This window comes from Sinohyriopsis cumingii, chromosome 6 (assembly GCF_028554795.1).
Source record: "Sinohyriopsis cumingii isolate HCF-2022 chromosome 6, ASM2855479v2, whole genome shotgun sequence".
Classification (NCBI taxonomy): Eukaryota; Metazoa; Mollusca; class Bivalvia; order Unionida; family Unionidae; genus Sinohyriopsis; species Sinohyriopsis cumingii.
This window is the reverse complement of record NC_142966.1, coordinates 157,738,351-157,760,458: the sequence shown is the minus strand read 5'-3', so window position 1 is coordinate 157,760,458 and position 22,108 is coordinate 157,738,351. Positions and strand designations below refer to the sequence as shown.

The following is a 22,108-nucleotide window of genomic DNA, read 5'->3' as shown; positions in this document are numbered from 1 at the left end:
AAGTTACTGCATATTTGTGTGCAAAAGTAAATCAAAGTTGGAGAAATAACATTTGCTTTTCTTAGTTATTATTTCCTTATTACACAAATAGCATTTTAATTTATTTACAGTATCTAGAATTCTTACTGCTTTTCATTTTATTTAATGTTCTCTCATTTCTTTGATCAATCATTTTATGTGATAAGTTATCAAATTTGGTTGATAAGCTCAAATATGGAAACATTACAAAATATTTATATTGTGATAACTTTAATGTCAATAATCACATGTAGAAAATAAAGAAATATGACCTTCACTAAATAAATAAAGAAAGAAATATGAGCTTTACTTAATAAATAAAGAAAGAAACATGAACTTCATTAATTAAAAAAATAATTATACGACCTTCACAAAATAAATAAAGAAATGCAAAGTTTAATAATTAAAAAAAAAAAGAAATACAATCTTCACTAATTTAAAAATATAAATATGACCTGAACTAATTAAAATAGTAAGTGCATACACTTATTATCCATATTTGACGTTACTCCAGTGTAGAACAGCCTCAATTATGACCTGAATCATTTGCTTGAATTGACTCTCTTAAACTACATAATAATATGTTAGCAATATACTTATGAAGTGACCTATTCAATTGATAATGCATCTATACATTGGTAGGTCAGCTGTAATTGTTTATCTCATATACACCATTAAACAATGTATGGTCAGCTGTAATTGTTATCTCATATACACCATGAAACAATGTATGGTCAGCTGTAATTGTTATCTCATATACACCATTAAACAATGTATGGTCAGCTGTAATTGTTTATCTCATATACACCATTAAACAATGTATGGTCAGCTGTAATTGTTATCTCATATACACCATTAAACAATGTACGGTCAGCTGTAATTGTTTATCTCATATACACCATTAAACAATGTACGGTCAGCTGTAATTGTTATCTCATATACACCATTAAACAATGTATGGTCAGCTGTAATTGTTATCTCATATACACCATTAAACAATGTACGGTCAGCTGTAATTGTTTATCTCATATACACCATTAAACAATGTACGGTCAGCTGTAATTGTTTATCTCATATACACCATTAAACACTGTTCAGACCATCAAGTTGTCCATTAAATTAAATCCAAACTAAAAACTAAGACAATGCCTAACTCTCTTGCACATGCACGCATGTACATGGATTAAAACTAATATATTACATAAAGAAATGGGTAAAGATTGGAAATTTATGAATACAAATTTTAAGGTACATGCATATTGAGAATGTAAAAATAAAGAAAAAGTACAAAGTAAGTACACATAAAACTGAATATCTGGCACTAAATATCACTGAAATAAAACTTAATTACAAAAATCTGGCACGTATTAAATTTTCAAAATATTTAAAATATATACAGTAGGCCAAATCTAGCACTACACTGAAAGACTTCCATGTTTTACATGTTTTAGGGGCCGGTTTGCAAGGCCAAATCTAGCACTACACTGAGAGACTTCCATGTTTTACATGTTTTAGGGGCCGATTTGCAAGGAGTGGTAACCATATTCTCTCACACAATTTATTAGCCTGGTCTAACCTGCAATTTTCAAAATACTGAAGCAAAGATTTTTTTTTGTTTTTGTTGGTTTTCACAGGACATTAAATATATTTTTTATCTATATCATATTTAGGAAATGGGAGATAGGTGCCCTTACCAAAGACACACTGTGGTGGCTAAATATGGCTAGTCTGGCTGGGTACTGAACCAGTGATCCTTTTTTTATTTTTCTTATGTTTTACCAACTGAGCTATTGCTGCTACCTTAAATCAAAGATGGTGAAATCTTTAATATTTTTATTCAATATGTGAGTTTCTTTACATTTATCAATCTGACCTTAGCAAGAAATTTTCAAACTTTTAATATGACAGAGAGTCAAGATTGTTTTATGTGATAATGCAATTTTAAAAAGACTATAAGTTTGACCTTAACCAGCAGTTTTCCAAGTTTTGAGATTTTATTTGTAATGTTTTTACAGTTTTGTAAGTTTGATTCTGGCCAGAAATTTTGAAAACTTTAAAACATAGTGAATTCTTTGCCATTTTATTCAAAGCCTGATGTTTATAAATTATTACTGGTTTGATCTTAGCCAGAAAGTTTTTTAATCATCAAGCATGGACATTGGTCTTTTATTTAGTTAATTATTTCATAGGGGACGAGGGCAAAGTTTTTCCTTTAGACTGTATTACAGTTAAACTATTTTGATAAATTTGCAAGTGCCCACACTACATTTCATGAGAAAAAAAATGACATCTTACTGACTGTGATATTAAAGAACATCTTCCTTTTTAACTAAGTTGTAGTTGTTGTTGTGGGGTTTAATGCCATTTTTCAGCACATGATAGGCTATACATGGCGGCCAGTATTAATAGTGGAGGAAGAACCCGGGAAAACCCCAGAAAGAACCACCAACCCACAAGAAGCTACTGGCAAGCTTTTAACTAAGTAAAATGTAGATCTTAGTTGCTTTGGAATATATAGGTAAATAATAATACACTTTTGCTATTAATGATGGTGTATTAGTAGTCTCCAGCATCAGTTGTAAACATTGATTACCATGCAGAGAACAAATTCAAGCTACAGTTATCTTAATAAATATTGGCTCCTGTGGCATGGTATAAAAGACACAAAACAATTAAAAAAATGGGGTGTTTCTCTATGATATCAAAGTAGAGATACTGCTGTAAAAAACAGACAAAAAGATGATATTCCATTTTGAAAAAAATATAATTGTTCTTAAAATCGGCTTCAAAAGCTGTTAACACTGTAAATCCCTAGATGGCTGATTTAACTAGGTGAAAGTCACAGCTTTTAGCAAACTTGGAGTGACAGCCAGTCTAACCACTATCAGAAGCGCAGTTCATGCATCACCAATTGCATTGATTAGCCACTATAGCTGAGGCCTCACATGAATTGCATGCAGTCTTGTGTCTTATTCCTATGGTCATTTACATGAATAATACATAGTTAACCTAATTAGTGACCTATCAAAATATACAATATAGAGTCATTAATATGGAATGTTTACAGTAAATCAGTATATTTATTCCAAATACAATGGTCAGAAGGGTCCTTTTTGTTATCTAGGATGTATATAGCATAGAAAAGTGTAGGTGGTCAAGAGCTATACACAAATACTTAACCTATATTAGTAAGGTATAAACATGTAGGTCACAGTGACATTCTTTGGTTAAATAGGGTGTAATACTAACATCCAATTATCAAGTTTCATGATTCTAACACAAACAGCACCTAAGACAATAAATGTTAAACCCAAACTTTCAGAAAAGTCAACTTAAGCATGAAATGTAGGTCACAGAGACCGCTTTCTGCAATATTGGCATAGTACTTGTCAAAATGGATCCACTTGTCAAGTTTCATGCTTCTAGGGGGCCCTGAGTGGCCGAGTGGTCTAAAGCACTCCCCGTTCCAGATCACTGCCATCTCACCTCTGTCTATGTGGGTTCGAATCCAAGGCTCAGCTAGCATGGGTACGTGGGAAAGCCTGCCAGTAGCTTCTCGTGGGTTGGTGGTTCTTCCCTGGGTTTTCCAGGGTTCTTCCTCCACCAGTTACACTGGTCGCCATGTATAGACTATCTTGTGCTGACAAATGGCGTTAAACCCTATAACAACAACATCATGCTTCTAGGTGGCATAGTGTATATATAGCATGCCAAAAACTGATAATGTGTTCAGAACAAAAACTTAACAAAAACCATTCAAACGATGAAATATAGGTCACAATGAGCTTCTTTTGTTGTAAAGGTGTGGTATCAGCAGTGATGCACATCATCATCAATTTCATGATTCCAACTTCATGAGAAATGAATAAAAGAACAAAAAATCTAGCCTGAGTCAGTGAAACATAAATAAATGCCATAATAACCTACTTCTGAAATAAAGAACAGTGCTCATCAAGATGAATCCCCTTGCCAAGTTTAATTAATAAAGTAAGAATGGTATGCATTTTGCATGCCAAATACTTATGTGGCTATCTGCTAAATGCAAACTTAGCATAAGCCAGTAAAATGTGAAATGTCAATCACAGTGACCTTCATTTTTTGTTCTGGTATAATATTATTAGAACTGTGCATGGTAATCTTGTGTAATGAACATGAACAATTAAGGCACATACTGTAACCAAAGTCATCGAAGCATGAAAAATATGGGTCACAGTGACCTACTTCTATGATGAAGATATAGTAGTCATAAACATGCATCCCTTCATCAAATTTCATCATTCTGCATACAACAGAAGAGAGCAGAAGAAGTAAGATTGAAGCACAAAAAATTAACCTGTTAGATAACCATAAAAAAATTTGGGTCATAGTGACCTACTTTTGTGATGACAATCTGTTACACATCAAGATACATCACCTCACCAAGTTGCATTTTTCCAGGAATAACAGAATGCATATTAGGTGCAAGCATCTGTGCCAAATGCGAAAACTTCATCAAGAATGTAATAATGTATATACATGTACAAAGTTAGCCACCTTTGCCACCTCCCATATTGAAGATGATATTAACACCACTCCAAATTGTTGCCTATGACCTAGAAAGAAAGTCTGGTTGAAATGTATTGAAGCTCTACATATGAATGTGCTCTTGTATGTGTGGATACCAATGTATTTATCAATGCCATGGGTAGTACACCAGCCCTCCTCTACTTCATAGGGGTGAGCTAAAATGTGGACACTTATGTATATGTCAATGCCACAAGTATTAAACTAGCTCTCCTCTACTTCATAGGGGTCAGCTAAAATGTGAAAAAATTATTAAAAAATGCAAGAAACACCATACTAATTACTCAACTACTTACAATGGTACTAACATTAATGATTATAATAATAATTATTAATAGTAACTTGGTGACACCTTGCCTGTGAAAGTTAACCCTTGATCCAAGTAACAAAATCCAAGGTTTAACTAAAGTATGCTACAGATCAACCAAATAGGCAGCCGAATATACCAAAAGGCACAAGACACACAAAAGAGTATGAAAATATTTTGTTGTGAAATACCCGGCCCATCTCTGCCCTGATTTTCCTTGCTATACGCTGAGTACAAATTAACGATTTGTTGTGTGTACTTTTCAGGGCACTCTCCTTGTTCATGAGCTGTGTAACGCACATCCAGCGCTGTTCCGCTGCGACCAACAAAATTCAGCTTGCCTTTTCATGAAAAATGTTATATCATGATTACAAGACAAGATGGTTCAATGGCAACCATAGCTGGAATGATGACAAAGGCAATAATAACAAAAATGATGAATGATTTACCTTAAATACTTGTATAGTTGTCAGATCTGACTGAAAATATGATAGACCTTGGTGTGCCATCACATAATGCAATGGCAGATCAAGGTCTATATTGTTTGTTCTACTGATCAGATCTAATAAACTGCATAGACCCAAAACGCTGGCACATTACGTGACAGAAAATCTGGGTCTATGCAGCTTGAAGTTTGATCCAACTTGTGAGTACAGTATGTATGGTAAATAGAAAATACTGTAGTGTATGTCATGTTTCATACCCATCATTCTTGCGGAAAATTGGCAATTCATAATATTCAAATTTTTATTTTACATTAATTACTTGTACAGCAAAATGTTTGCTTATTAAACATTTGCAAAATTTCTGTATTTAGGCTGAAAATAATAATGGATATTTTGCTCTAAAATTGTCCTCCTGTGGGCATGGGGATGAATGATAGCTCAAAGTTGTCCTTCAGCAATTCATAAGAGTCAACTAAAGGAGATGACCTTTCTATCCTGGGATGCATACTGTGATGGCATTCACACTCAAAAAGTCTTAGACCTTTTAGAAGGTCTATATAAAAATCTGACTTTGTATTTGAATGAATTTACCCATTTTTGCCTTTTTATTTTTGTCTGTATTTCTTTTTCAGGATGCCCAAAACTTACTCAGCACTATATAGCCAGGACTGTGCTGATGTACTTATATATGACCTGAAACTAATGATAACTAAAATCTTTAAAAAATAATTTATATAAGTGTATGAAAAATAACCAACACTACAGTAAGCAAGAGTCAGGTATTGGCCAAATTTGATGATTTAATTGTGAAATTTCAAGATGCTTTTGCAGATTTACAGAAGAAATGTCACTTTGAAAAATTTCACACATGTAAATGTAACTGACATTATTTTAAGATAAAAATGTTGTTAAAAGCGAACAAACACATTAATACAAAATCAAGTGGTAGACATTTCCTAATTCTTTCTCAAACCATTTGTCATACAATCTCTTTCCCACAAAATTAAATATTTGTGGATATTTTTATAAATCATATGTGGTCAAACTGAAAGAGACATTGTTTTAAAAAAAGTGTAAATATCGTTATTCCTGGTATTTTTCATCATCTTAAAAACTACATCATAAATATGAATTTGAGAGAGGAATCTCACACAAACTGATTTTACCTTATCATGTCATACCCAAGGACTATAGAGGATGACTGAAATGGGATCTGGGATCATCATTACCATCAGGAACAAAAGATCATATCGGAACATATTTTAGAAGTAAATAAATAAAATTAGGAATTTTGCATAACATTTTAGTACAATACATAGGTTCAATATGACTAGACTTATTGTCATCCTACCATCAACATACATATTAAAGCAACATGCTTATTTCTACTGTCTACATTTTCCCTAACACCTATTTTCTCAAATCCCGTACCTGCCATAATAACTTATGAAGACTGCACTATTTTCCTTGTCATGGGATATGGTCAGAAGGGAGAAAGGTAACTCAAGCTCATAAATATGTATGAGTGGCAACTGGGTGAAATCTCAATCATATGGCAGCTGTCACTAAGATAGGTTCTTGCCTACATTATCATAGTAACTAATTGCAGGTGTGTTGTATGCTTCTAGATGCAAGGTAGATTCATTATTTTTATCAGACAGCAAAATGTAGCTGCTTCTTTTCCAATTGATAATCTGCTCCCAAAAAAACATGGGAAAAGTAGTCCACCTCTCACCCACCCCTATCTCAGGATGCAAATGTGTCTAATTAAAAAAGCACATAACTCTTCTGAAAATAGTACCAGTTCATTGACTTATTAGCATGCATAACTTTTGACAATGAACATAACATGTATTAAGTTTCACAACAGTCCACTAAGCTGCATTCACAAAATTATTTCATACACTGCATCAAGTTGTAAGTAAAAATGGGCAATAACTATTACAACAATCATGGGAGAACAAAAAATTGTACTAAGTTCAAAGAATTGTACTAAGTTCATTTTAGATGATGACCATAATATGTACCATGTTTGAACAATCAACTGCAAAACAGGTTGCTTTCTCAAGATTTTGTCTTATTCTGCAATCAAGCTGAGGGACATAAGGGGACATCATTCTAATACAAATTGTGAAAACACAGTTATTTGTCAATATGCACCTGTTCAAATGATGACCATAACATGTACAATGTTTCATGGTGATCCACTGAAAACTGTGATGCTAGTTGCATCAACAAGATTCTGGCATACACCACATCAGGTAAAAGTGTAAAAGTAAAATGGGGCAATAATTTTTAAGAAAAATTATAAAAACATAGTAATTTGTTGACAGGCACATCTTTAGATTATGATAATAACATCTGCCAAGGTTTAAAGCAATCTATTGAAATCTGTCAAACTAGTTATGTTCCGAATATTCTATCACACACTATTCATTTGCAAGCTAAAAAGGGCAATATACTCTTCTAAAAATTCTGGGAACATAGTGATTTGATGATATCTGCATGTTCAAGTGATGACCATAATTTTTACAAAGTGTCATGGCAATCCATCAAAATATATGGGAAGTGGGCCATACACTGTATTGGGCTACAATACAAATGGGAAATAACTAACACCAAGAGTACCTCTAACGACCCAATGTACCAATGGCTAAGAAAAATGTCCAAGGTAGGATTTTCTTCTGTCATTTAATTCTATAACTGATGAGTACTGAAACATCTCTGATATTCTTTAGAAACTTCAACATGTCAAATTTGGTAACAAAAATATTTTTTACACATCTTCAAGTTAACATGTTCACAAGTTACATGTAAGTGTAGTATAAAATTCTTGGCATGGCTCTTTACCTTAAACCTGATTTCATGGACAGAAAATCCCTGAACTTTCTTGTCTCAATGTCAAGATATATCCACATGCTAAATCTGGTTATATCAATAATATTTTTGTGAAAAGGGGAATTTATTTAAGTTGCATCATTCAAGGTTTTATTCTTATGTATCCACAAACTGGGTTTGATGAAATTCCATTCATACATTTAATATTATCATGCTCACAAACCAGTACTGCTTAAAGCTTGAATCAAGACCTTTGACCTTAAAATCCATATCAGAGTTGCACCAACATGTTCATTGAAATGCAACCAAATACAACATAAAAATTCACTTATTTATATGTGCATGTTGCTGTGTCCATAAGATCAATGAAATTCAAAACTGCAAGCTATAATCTTTGACTCAATCTCAACATTAATTAGGTCTGGTCTCAAAACTCCTCTACAACAAGTGCTGATGTGTTAGTGGTCAGATCTGCAAAAGTTTCCTTCAGAACCAATGAAATATTGCAAAAAGAGTTTAAATGAAAACCCCAAATTCAATCCATCATTCAAGAACAGTAGTAGTGGTAAGATTTGGTGCCATGTTGGAGGTCAGATTGGCACTAATTTTATTCAAAGCCAGCTACATATAATACAAAGTGTTTCAGTGAAAACACCAAGTTAATGTGACTATCACTTCAAGAAGAGCAATGATAACAAGATTTTAATGATGGCCTTCGATGAATGGTACCATTTTATTGAAGACTGACAAGGTAACATGAGAAGTCTTTTAGTGAAAAACCAATGTTTCTATGACCGTCAATTCAGGAGAAGTTGCGGCAAGATTTTCAAAATGGCAACTATAGTCATGAAACTGGAGGTCTCATTATCAGCACCATTTTCATTTAGGAGTCACAAAACATTTGAAAAGAAGTCTCTTTGTGAAAACCCCATGTTGATATGACCATCTATTCAGGATGACTAATAATAAAAAGATTTTCAAGAAAGCTGTCATGGCAGTTATGGCACCATTTCCACTGAGGATCAACCAGAGAGGATGAGAAGTATTTTAATGAAAATCTCATGAATTCAAAAGGAACTACAGTATAAGATAATCTATCCAGGGACTCAACAAGAAAAATTTTGTCTGCTCACATTTGACTGAAACCAAATTTGTACATATATGTGGTTACGAGACAAAATGATCAGTGAGATTCTCCACCGCTAATTTATTGCAAAATAAATGTAAGTGTTCTAATAAATGTATTATTCCTGAGTGTTCAGTATTGATTAGTAGCAGACTGGTTCCCTGTCATTGTGTGTAGGCACCTATTGATATCAAAGTGTTCATAGAATTCAAAGATCTTTAATGATAAATATTAAAAAGGATTAGGTCCATGTCAAAAATCAGAATCTGACCTTAGAAACAAAAAATGATTTCAAACTAATCCAATTAATTAAATTAGAAACTACACATTCAAGCAAAGGTATAAAGACCTGGTGTGAATACTCACTCAGTATGTCCTGTCCATAGGAGTAATCATGCACAAAATTCCTCCATTGCTGAAGGTTATCTACTCTTGGACTGGACACATTCACCAGCCTCATTACAGGTGCCTTCCCATCATGCCCTGAATAACAAATCAATGAAAAGAAAACTCAAAGAAGAAAATTCAATGGTGATTACAAAAATGACGTTATAGTATTACAAGGTTTTTTGTCTCTTTTGATATCCCCCTGCCAGAAAATCAACCAATGAAAACAAAGGTTATATATGTTACATACATTTAATTGATATTGTGTGCTTGTCCTTGGTCCGTAACTGAGGGTAGAGTTTTGGCCAACCTGAATACTGTCATGACTGAGGGCTGTGTGTACCTGATTTTTGTCATGTTGTTTACCATAATTTAAGTTTGAAATCTGACATTGTTTACAAGTTAGTGAAGTTTTCCTACTACTGAATCATAGGTCAGTTGGCAGTCTGTATATAAAGGATGTGGTAAACAAATTATTTTAAGTTCAGTCTGTGGAATCATTTATTGTTGTATTCATATATAATTTGAGAGAAATCATTTATTTAAATTATTCATTGGTATTACAAAGTGCTCATTGACTTTTTGGACTAAAACTACTTTTGGATTAATGTGAATTCATTCAAAATCAATCTGGATTAGATCATTGTGATACATCAAGAATATTTGTCCATCAGCTCATACAAGATTATTGGTACATCAACACATTCAAGATTACTGGAATTCATTCTGAACATTCTATACTTCTGAAATTGTGGTAGAACATTTAGGATTATTTGGGATATTTATTTACAGTACAGTAAGTTCCTCTTAAATTTTCACTTTGTAACTTCAAAAAATAAATTATTTGCTAATTTTAATAAATCTGTTGGATTCATTTCTTTCTGTTACTTAGTTTAAGACCACAAAGTTGTAATATATATCCATGGGACTCTAAGTAACCATCTCTAAGGGCTAGCAGAGTAGCAACACGAGTTGAGACCCTATCTGTTTCATTACAACTTAAGTCCAAACTGGCTAAACTGTAAGTTTAATCTTTATAACCTTTTTAATTTGATTGAATTACGAGTTGTACCAACTATGTTCCACACTCTCTGCAGGACAGTTGTTACATTCTGGTACAGCATTCCCTCACTGTAAGGCTCTTCATTATAACCTAGTTACTCTTATAAGGCAAATGTGATCATCAATCCCATTTTGGCACAGGTAACAAATTCAATTCCCACAGGCCACAATGTCAAGGTTTGGCCAAATCACTATACTGTATTTTCATGGCAAATGCAGACAAATCACACATTCTATGAATGATATATCCAAGAGGAAACTTTTAAAACAATGAAAATAATATGCAGCATGAGCTGTTGTTAAGAAAAATTCCATGGTAGGTACCATCATAAAACTGAAGCCCTTTGGAATTTCACCATTGACATCCACTAACACTTGTGCAAGCTGACAGCAATAAAACAGAAATGGTTTAAGCCCAAGCTTTCTGCTGAATACAACCTGTAGTCTTCGTACCAATTATGTTAATTTATTTTCAGTATATCAGCAACCTCTGTTCTTTAAATATAGTATTTAATAGCCCAGCACACATAGACTGCTTCCAAAGCTCATTAAATAATTAGATGCCTCTGACATAAAAACAATTTAACTTCAATAATATTTGTTCATAGTTAAAATATTTTTTAAATCCTCCAGGAACAGCAAAGTCATCTCAAAAACTATAATTTTGATGAGATCAAGGAAATTATATCAGTTTGGCAACCTCCTGTACCGAAAAATTGATAACATTTTCCACAGAAGAATACAAGTTTCCCTCTAAAATTTCTTCATATATAAAAAGAAGTCTTTTAATTTCTCTGTGGATATGTAGCGTTTATTCTAAGATAAATGAGTTTCAATGCACAACGATGCAGGACTCTGGCAAAGGCAGGTAAGTTGGGATTGTGACCACATCCCCAGTCAATATAAAATATTCAAAATATTTGTGTTTCTCAAAAACTACTCAACTTCCTGGAATGTGCTTACATAAATAAAGTATCATCTGCCTTTATTCCTTCCAAGAGGAAAGTAAGTCTTGGAACCTACTTCTCCTTCTTGACCGACTTCAGTTTTCACCACCTCTGAGAGACCATGTGATCCCTTTTGGCATTAATGAAATCCCAAGTTAAATATTGTAAGAATTATTCAAGGAAAATGATTCTTCAGTCATCTGTAGCATTCACCTCAAGGCAGAGAGAGATATGCCCATATAGAAATAAGTCAAACATTTGGAAAAGGGGATAAAGATTATGGAAAAAAATCAGAAAAGAATTATCATCAATTAATTGCCAAGTTACAATTCCAAGATATCAAAATTAACAAAAACTGATCACATAACTTCATTTATTTGTTTGGTTGTGCCTAATTAGATGGACCCTCTTTGATGAAACAGGGATAAAAGGAATATATTAAAACAAACTTTAGTACAAAAAAGTTCTATTTGGTTTCCCTCGCTTTTAATAATAGTAATCATCTAGTTCCACGTCTGAAAGTCAACAACTGTTTTATTCATACTTTACTGTGCTGAAATTTACAAAATAATTTGGAGACATGTTATTAATAATGTTGCTAACTCAATGCATTAAATAACATTTTATTAAGCTGTCTCAGTCCCATTGACTACTGAGTCCCATTACATAACATTTTATTAAACTATCTCAGTCCCATTGACTACTGAGTCCCATTACATAACATTTTATTAAGCTGTCTCAGTCCCATTGACTACTGAGTCCCATTACATAACATTTTATTAAGCTATCTCAGTCCCATTGACTATTGAGTCCCATTACATAACATTTTAGTAACTAGTGACTATAAAAATGCAGCCCCTGTGAAATCTTCCTGCTTACATCCAGTACTACCTATTAGGTAACATCAATAAAATGAAAATAGTTTTAGGTTCAAGTCTCCTACAATGACTTGCTTCATCTAAGACTCAGATGTTGCTGTGAGGACTTTGTTGAGGCGGAGAGAACATTACCAACTAGAGAATTTAACCACTAATCCAGGATAGACATACATTATAACTCTGTCACAAAGAGGAATTATGACTTGAAACTAATGTAAAGTAAGCGTATAGGTCCTTGACAGGCTCTGTACCAAACCTATCTCAGTGTGTGTGTTGTTTCATTTTTAATTTAGTTTTAACCATTTTTCAGTCATATTGCTACTATGTCTGTAGTGTGGCAGTTTATAGCAATGTCTAGCACTGGAGCATCATGCCACAGACATGTAGTATCATGTCTACTATGTCTGTAGTGTGGCAGTTTATAGCAATGTCTAGCACTGGGGCATCATGCCACAGACATGTAGTATCATGTCCCACCCAGTCACATTATCCAGACACAGGGCCAACCAGTCCTAACACTAACCAGTCTTTGGTATGACTTGGCTGGGGTTCAAACCCATGACCTCCTGCATCCAAGGTCAATGCTCTAACCACTTGGGCCACTGGAGTGGTCCAAACCTGTCTTAGAAATGTTTTTTATTGGTATATTTGATTTGACCCATCCTAAATGTAAAAAGGAGTCCAAGTGTAACTTTTCCAGTGCTAATGACAGGATAAAGGAGATGTTTGAAGACTTGACTGAAGCTTACTATCATGTATACAAAGCCTTTTTTGCAACTTTTTACAAAAGTCCAGCTGACCAGCAACTAACCACTGACCAATGATGAGCTTACCGGCCTTATTTCTAAATAGACATCACAAAAATTTGACTAATATAAAATTTCAATGAATTTCGAGAGAAAACTAAATTATATATTTTATTCAAATCAGTTTGCCAAATAATCAGGAAATATGCATCCTGCCAATAAATAATGTATAACATCTCATGTTGCTAATATGTTATCATAATTAGAAAATTGAAACAAAAAACATGCTGCAAAAATATTGTAAGTTTACAATATCTGACTTACCTATTCTGTGAGTTATGGCACTTTGTCTGGTAGGGGAAGTAACTTTTCTGGGAGGGGAAAAAGTCTCCAGTTGCCTCCTGTATTCCTCCTCCTCCCTGTGAGCCTCCATCTCAGCCAGCCTGGCATGTGGATTCACCAGACTGGCAATGGAATGGACCATCTTTTTTGGCAAGCCAAGTGGGGCACTGGATGACTGCAATACAAACAGTAACAATAACATGCAGTTTTCATTCATCAAGTTTTAAGTATAGTTTTTGAATGTTGTCAGTATGTTGTAGGAATTTTATGTTACAATGTTAGAGAACAATGTCATATGACAACAATGCCACAACTTGAGAACAAGGTTGCTGCAATGTTGTTGCAACATTGAATTGCTAGCTAGGTTACCCCCTTCACTTAAAAAAAACTATGGTAAAACTGTAACCCTGGTTGAAGATTTAGAGAAGTACAGTAATGCCATTGTAATAGAACTACCTTATCTTCACTTATTCCTCCTCTTAAACTGGCAGAAGGTGTTCTGGGCCGAGAGAGCTTGCGTCGTATGTCTGAATAATCCATTATGTCCGATCCTATTTCTGTTCCTGTAGCATCAAATTGTTCTGTTTCCTCAGTGTAACTGTGATTAGATCTTATTTGGTCTGGCACATCCTGGCTGATAACAATGTCAGACTGATTTGCCTCATCTTGTGGGCTGGAATTTGGGACCGATGGTTGGACACCTGCATCAAAGTCATCATCATCACCAAGGGAACTAGCAACACCACCTTTCTGGAACTAAAAGCAGAAAACAACTAATTTATTTTTCTAATTTATTTTTCTGTAATTCATAAAATGACCACACCTCTTAAAAAAATTAGAAATTAAAACCATAAGTTAGTGGGGAAAATCTTCATATGCACTGTCATAAACTTGGTTTCATTCAACTTCATTTTAGCTCTGTTTATTTCAATGTTCCATTTTTCAAAGAGTTTGAAAGGAAAGGACAACATATTCAAACAAATCCTTTGTTTGCTCTCCTCATTGTGAGAATGATACATAAGTATGCATATTACTAAGCCAAAAATATCTGATACCATATATATTTTTGCTGGATTCAGAATTTAAATTTGGGTTACAACATCAGGCATAGTGGGACAATATTTAAAGCAAGGCTGGTGAGATATCTTTGTAGAACTGGGACATCAATCAATATACTCATACCAGACATGACAATTGACAAATCATCACAGTTTCATTACAGTGACATGTCATTTATTACCTGGAGCATTCCTTAGTTTCTCTTAGAATATTTGAACTTATCAAATTACTTTCTTTACTTAACATTTGCAAATAACTCCATATACATAAAATAATAATTGTGGCATGAAGCCAAATCTCCTAGCATACTTCAGCATTTGGCCGAGTTCTCTTAAATTTTCCAGTGAATCCCCACCAATTTATGATGTATCACTCCTTCAAAGAATTTCTGAGGTGCATCTTTTTTAAGGAAAAAACTTGAGGTCTTTTAATTATCACTATACATGAAAAGATAAAGTATAGGTTCCTTGCTTTTTATTGACTGTAGTAATTAATAAGGTCCATATTACAATTCTAGTTATTAGACATCCATAGAAAATCAACATTACAATCAACAGAGTAAATGCCAATCTTGTGGAATATTCCCAACTGATATATGCTGTAGTTATCTTACTTGTGAAAACATTCAAAGTGAAATTGTTTACAGAAAGGTACAGAATATAGTCCTCACATTGATCCAAAATGAACCAGAATAATTGTTGATGAAACAATCTTTTACTAATATATGAAAAAGTGCAAAATGATACACATATATCTTATTTGTAAAATTCATATTTAACAACCACACATAACAACCACACATACATATAGCCACAATACTTAAGACCTACATATACACATACAGTATCTACAATGTTTAACAACTACATATATATATATATATATATATATATATATATATATATATATATATATATATATATATATATATGCTTACAATACTTAACAACCACACATACATATACCTACAATATCCTTCACAACCACACAAGAAATGGCATTGATGAAGGAAAACATGGACAAGAAAGGTTCATTAGAAAATATATCTTGCACCTGTACATTGAATTCTGATGACTGTTACTGACGTATACAAGAAATAGTAAATGTCCAATAACAAATTATACATACAAGGGCCAAAACTCTTTCAAAATAGAAAGACAAAAGCATTAGGTATGACTAAATCTACAATATAATTTGCATACTAAATGTCATCAATTTATATACATGGCTGCAGTGTTTTGATAAATAATTATGGGACATTATTTATGTGGAATTATTAACTACATGACGTAAGGGAGAAAAATGGTGCTGGAAGATGGTTTACCAATATTGGTCAATGCTTTTAAAAGAACATAAAAACTGATTAGGCATATTACCAGTACAAGCTAAGAATTGTAAATGTTAAATGGTTGTATTCTGAGAGACTGCACTTAGGTGCGTTGTGATTAAGGCCAGTTAAACTACAGTAATATATTATCATGATACTATGTGTAGGAGCCATGCATTATACTGGCTTAAAACGATGTATACAATACATACAACTGTACTAATGAATACTGAAATGGGATCCATAACTACACTTTCCTCATAAAAGGAGCCATGTTAATTCTACAAATTAATCCATAATGCTTGCTTTGATTCTGAAATTTTGTCCCATTCATGATTCCTCTTTTGCTAGAAGTCACTAATGCTCACTGGTTAGGATGCTTGTTTTGTAATGGAAAGGTGCAGGTTTGAATCTTGCCCAAAACTGGCTGTGTTGGCTGACATGGTGTGCTTCAAGGCAAGATACTTTACTCATGATCACCTTGACATGATATAGCCTTTCATGTGTTGATATACCATTAAACATTATAATAAGAGTTCTCTATGTCAAAAATAATTAACCTTTAAAAGTGTCTAATACTGCCAGAAGCATGAAGATGTAGAAGAATATGATTCCAAAATGGGAAAAAATTCATAAAGCAGTACAGATCGAAAACTAAGAAATGTTCCCTTATACAGAGATAGCTATAAAAAAGTATACCATGTTATAAACAAGGGGCCTTTTATTGAGATAGCCATAAATGTATACCATGTTATAAACAAGGGGCCTTTCACTGAGATAGCCATACATGTATACCATGTTATAAACAAGGGGCCTTTTATTGAGATAGCCATAAATGTATACCATGTTATAAACAAGGGGCCTTTTATTGAGATAGCCATAAATGTATACCATGTTATAAACAAGGGGCCTTTTATTGAGATAGCCATAAATGTATACCATGTTATAAACATGGGGCCTTTTGTTGAGATAACCATACATGTATACCATGTTATAAACAAGGGGCCTTTTATTGAGATAACCATACATGTATACCATGTTATAAACAAGGGGCCTTTTATTGAGATAACCATACATGTATACCATGTTATAAACAAAGTTGTATATATAGTGATAGCCATAAATGTATACCTTGTTAAAAACAAAGCTGTCTTATACAGAGATAGCCATAAATGTATACCATGTTCTAAACAAAGCTGTCTTATACAGAGATAGCCATAAATGTATACCATGTTATAAAGAGTTGCCTTATACAGAGATAGCCATAGAAGTATAGTCTGTATTATAAGCAGGGTTGCTTTATACTGAAATAGCCATAAATGTATACCATCTTATAAAAACACAAAGTAAGGACTACATTTATCCCAAAAGGGAGCCCATGACAATATCTGTGTTGTATGAGGGACTGTGTTATACTGAAGTTCATTATAGTGAGGTATAACTGTACTTGACTGGGAAAAGGGTTAAACTGAACCCATGACCCCCTTCTATCCTCAGACCCCTTCTATATCTGTCGCTGCAGAGATACAAAGAGAAATAAAGCTAAGTGCAAAAAAATGAGCTGAATATTAATAAACACAGCAACAGGCTGGTGGTTAAACAAAAGCCATGACTGTCATAAATGTAAACTGAACCTGAAACAAAGATCAACAATCAAAACTATTAAAACTGGACATAAGCAAACAAATTCCATCATAAATCAATATTTAAGATCAATGTAAAGGTTAAAAGAAAATGGGGTACAATATCATACATGAACTTAACTACCAAACAATAAACATTCCCATTTTCTCCTAACAACCATATCATCCAAAGCTTATTTTTTTATTAAAACATTTTTGTTTAGATCCTTTGATAGTTAACCTTACTATTGAAAGAGCTGGTTGGCATCATTCCAGTAATTTTGCGACATTCAAATTTTTTAATAATTTATTTCAATAAGACAAGTTTAACAAACAATTGCAGATCTAAAACAGGAAAAGAAGTAATTGCTGCTATTTTTCACACAAAAAGTATTCTCCATGCACAAGCTAAACCATAACAAGATGTCATTACCAATATACATATCAGATGGATAAAGAATCATCTATAAAAATATTCTCAAGGTGACTGTACTTTTATTAAAAAAATATTGTTACTTCTATCTGCTGTTAAGAAAAAAACCTATGTTTCAAGGAAATAGTGCAAACAACTGAATTATCATCATTTTCATTTAAATATTATCATCATTTTCATTTCACTTTTCTCATAATTGTCACATCACTGTCATTATAATTTTAATTTCAATTTTATTTTATTAATTTATCCAGTTGGCAATATTTGAAATGAAAATGAAGTAGCAAGATACATGGATTTTTAAAAGTTTTACAGTGCAAATTTCAATCATGAATTGGCAATCTGCATAACATGTGCACATACATGCAAATTTACAGTTATAACAAAAAAATGTGAATAGTAAAAATCAAATATATATGTGACCAGCACAAATTCAATAGAAGATAAAAGTTAATGCAAATTGTTTAACTGTTCAATATTTAATTTTACTATACATGATCTAAGTGATGCCAAGATGTAACATGGCTCCAATGATTTATCTTTGTACTGAGAAATCAGTACATACAGTATCAAAATGTCATTTCAATCGATATCATTGTATTGAGAAATTAGTACATACCAAAATGTAATTTCAATCAATATCTTTGTATTGAGAAATTAGTACATACCAAAATGTCATTTCAATCAATATCATTGTACTGAGAAATTAGTACATACCAAAATGTCATTTCAATCAATATTTTTGTATTCAAAAATTAGTACATACCAAAATGTCATTTCAATCAATATTTTTGTATTGAGAAATTAGTACATTCCAAAATGTCATTTCAATCAATATCATTGTACTGAGAAATTAGTACATATCAAATGTCATTTCAATCAATATCGTTGTACTGAGAAATTAGTACGTATCAAATGTCATTTCAATCAATATCGTTGTACTGAGAAATTAGTACATACCAAAATGTCATTTCAATCAGTATCGTTGTATTGAGAAATTAGTACATATCAAAATGTCATTTCAATCAATATCGTTGTACTGAGAAATTAGTACATACCAAAATGTCATTTCAATCAGTATCGTTGTATTGAGAAATTAGTACATATCAAAATGTCATTTCAATCAATATCGTTGTACTGAGAAATTAGTACATATCAAAATGTCATTTCAATCAATATCATTGTATTGAGAAATTAGTACATATCAAAATGTCATTTCAATCAATATCGTTGTACTGAGAAATTAGTACATATCAAAATGTCATTTCAATCAATATCATTGTACTGAGAAATTAGTACATATCAAAATGTCATTTCAATCAATATCATTGTACTGAGAAATTAGTACGTATCAAATGTCATTTCAATCAGTATCATTGTATTGAGAAATTAGTGCATATCAAAATGTCATTTCAATCAATATCATTGTACTGAGAAATTAGTACATATCAAAATGTCATTTCAATCAATATCATTGAACTGAGAAATTAGTACATATCAAAATGTCATTTCAATCAATATTGTTGCAATGAATCTTGGCTCTCCACAAATACAAGTCAAGAATAAATCGGACATTGCAAATACACAATGAAAATTGAACTGTTATGAAACTGTGACACCTACATTTTACAACAATACACATATTAGACACTAGGCACGTTATACAACCTCCGATATACACTGAACATGTATATAAGGCTAAAGATCACTGATGCTGTCAATACTACAAAAAGTTGTTTTCACACTGTCTATCAATTAGGTAACTGCAGTACACAATCATCATTCCACAAGAAAATCATTTACGTACATGTGTGTGTGTGTGTGTGTGTGTGTGTGTGAGAGAGAGAGAGAGAGAGAGAGAGAGAGAGAGAGAGAGAGACAGAGAACAAACATGTCTTACAGATCACCTTTATTGTGCAATCACCTGCCTTAAAGTTATTTCTGACAATCCCTTTTACTAACTGATAGTAAAAGTATACTTCTTTTAAGCAGTCACCTGCCTTCAGTGTTAATTATTTGCACATCAAAATGTTGGCTGCTTAAGACAGGTTTAAACTGCATTTATGAGCTGTGACAGGAGTTAGTATCTTTCTCGACATTTATGAGCTGTGATAGGAGTTAATATCTTTCTCGACATTTATGAACTATTACAGGAGTTAATATCTTTCTGGGCATTTATGAACTGTGACAGGAGTTAATATCTTTCTGGGCATTTATGAACTGTGACAGGAGTTAATATCCTTCTGGGCATTTATGAACTGTGACAGGAGTTAATATCATTCAAGACATTTATGAACTGTGACAGGAGTTAATATCTTTCTGGACATTTATGAACTATTACAGGAGTTAATATCTTTCTGGGCATTTATGAACTGTGACAGGAGTTAATATCTTTCTGGACATTTATGAACTGTGACAGAAGTTGATATCCTTCTGGGCATTTATGAACTGTGACAGAAGTTAATATCATTCAAGACATTTATGAACTGTGATAGGAGTTAATATCATTCAAGACATTTATGATCTGTGATAGGAGTTATTATGTTTCTGGACATTTATGAACTGTGACAGGAGTTAATATCCTTCAAGACATTTTGAACTGTGATTGGAGTTAATATCCTTCTGGGCATTTATGAACTGTGACAGAAGTTAATATCATTCAAGACATTTATGAACTGTGACAGAAGTTAATATCATTCAAGACATTTATGAACTGTGATAGGAGTTATTATGTTTCTGGGCATTTATGAACCGTGATAGGAGTTAATATCATTCAAAACATTTATGAACTGTGACAGAAGTTAATATCCTTCAAGACATTTTGAACTGTGATAGGAGTTAAAATTCTTCAAGACATTTATGAGCTATGATATGACTATGATATGAGTTAATATCCTTCTGGGCATTTATGAACTGTGATAGGAGTTAATATCCTTCTGGGCATTTATGAACTGTGATAGAAGTTAATATCCATCAAGACAATATCATAAAAAAAAACATTAGCTTTCAAAAATTGCAATGTTATACAGTTCCTTCATCCTACATTTAAATATGTATCTTCATTAATATTCATGATAACTGAAAGAAATTAAATGGAATTTATTCAGAAAAGATTGTTCTATTTGTGTGTGTGTGTGTGTGTGTGTGTGTGTGTGTGTGTGTGTGTGTGTGTAGATAGATTGATAGATATACTGATAGATACCTGTTTCACACTTAAATATTCCCAAAATGAATTCACACTCAACTATCTGCACAAATACAGCTAATCCACAGCAACTACTGTTTCAGACTGAATTAAAAGTTTCATTGTAAAATTTAGTCACCTGTCCATAAAAGAATTTTGTAGGAGTACCAGAAATATAGAGTTATGGTCAGATATATATCAATGTCAACAAAGTGCCATATGATTTGTTTCTCATTTGACAGCAATCTTGAGAATCAGTGTCTCAAAGCAGTGGGCACTAAACAGACAAACTGCATGTATTCTAGCAAGTATCAAAATACTTGAATGCCATTGTTTTACAGCATGAAGTTTCACTATAATAGAATGTGCAATTATAAAACTACTGGAAGAGTGAACATTGACTCAGAATGCCAACTAGGTCAAACTTGTGTTAACTTTCTTAAATCTGATCCTTACTGGGTATATTTAATATGTGTACTAACAATGGTAAGTTAACATAAGATACATAGATCTGTGTAACACACAGCTCTTGATATGTTTCTGATATATCTTACAACCAAGTGATAAGCTAGAATATGCCAAACTATAAACATTGAATGTAAATGTAAATCCATGAGGGAGAATATTATAGAAGGAAATTATTAAGCCTTCAAACAGAAACTATGGAATAAAAATGCAAAACCATTGAATGGAATACTATGGAATGTAAATGTAAATCTGTGTCATAGAATACTGTGAAATGCAAATGTAAATCCATGAGATGAAATGCTATGGAATGTAAATGTAAATCCATGAGATGAAATGCTATGGAATGTAAATGTAA

The 22,108-nt window shown here is 32.7% G+C and overlaps 1 protein-coding gene across 1 annotated transcript in view; it reads right to left on the bottom strand.

Annotated features, from left to right (window-relative positions):
• The window catches only part of LOC149798366 (uncharacterized), a 211,359-nt gene that overhangs the window by 137,076 nt on the left and 52,175 nt on the right, over positions 1 to 22,108 (bottom strand). Inside the window, exons 6-9 of the mRNA XM_089960868.1 lie at positions 14,117 to 14,416; positions 13,643 to 13,835; positions 9,665 to 9,781; positions 5,080 to 5,229 (exon numbers count right to left, since the gene is read on the bottom strand). Coding sequence (XP_089816994.1) covers positions 5,080 to 5,229; positions 9,665 to 9,781; positions 13,643 to 13,835; positions 14,117 to 14,416 — 760 coding nt within the window. The remainder of the gene's footprint in view (positions 1 to 5,079; positions 5,230 to 9,664; positions 9,782 to 13,642; positions 13,836 to 14,116; positions 14,417 to 22,108) is intronic.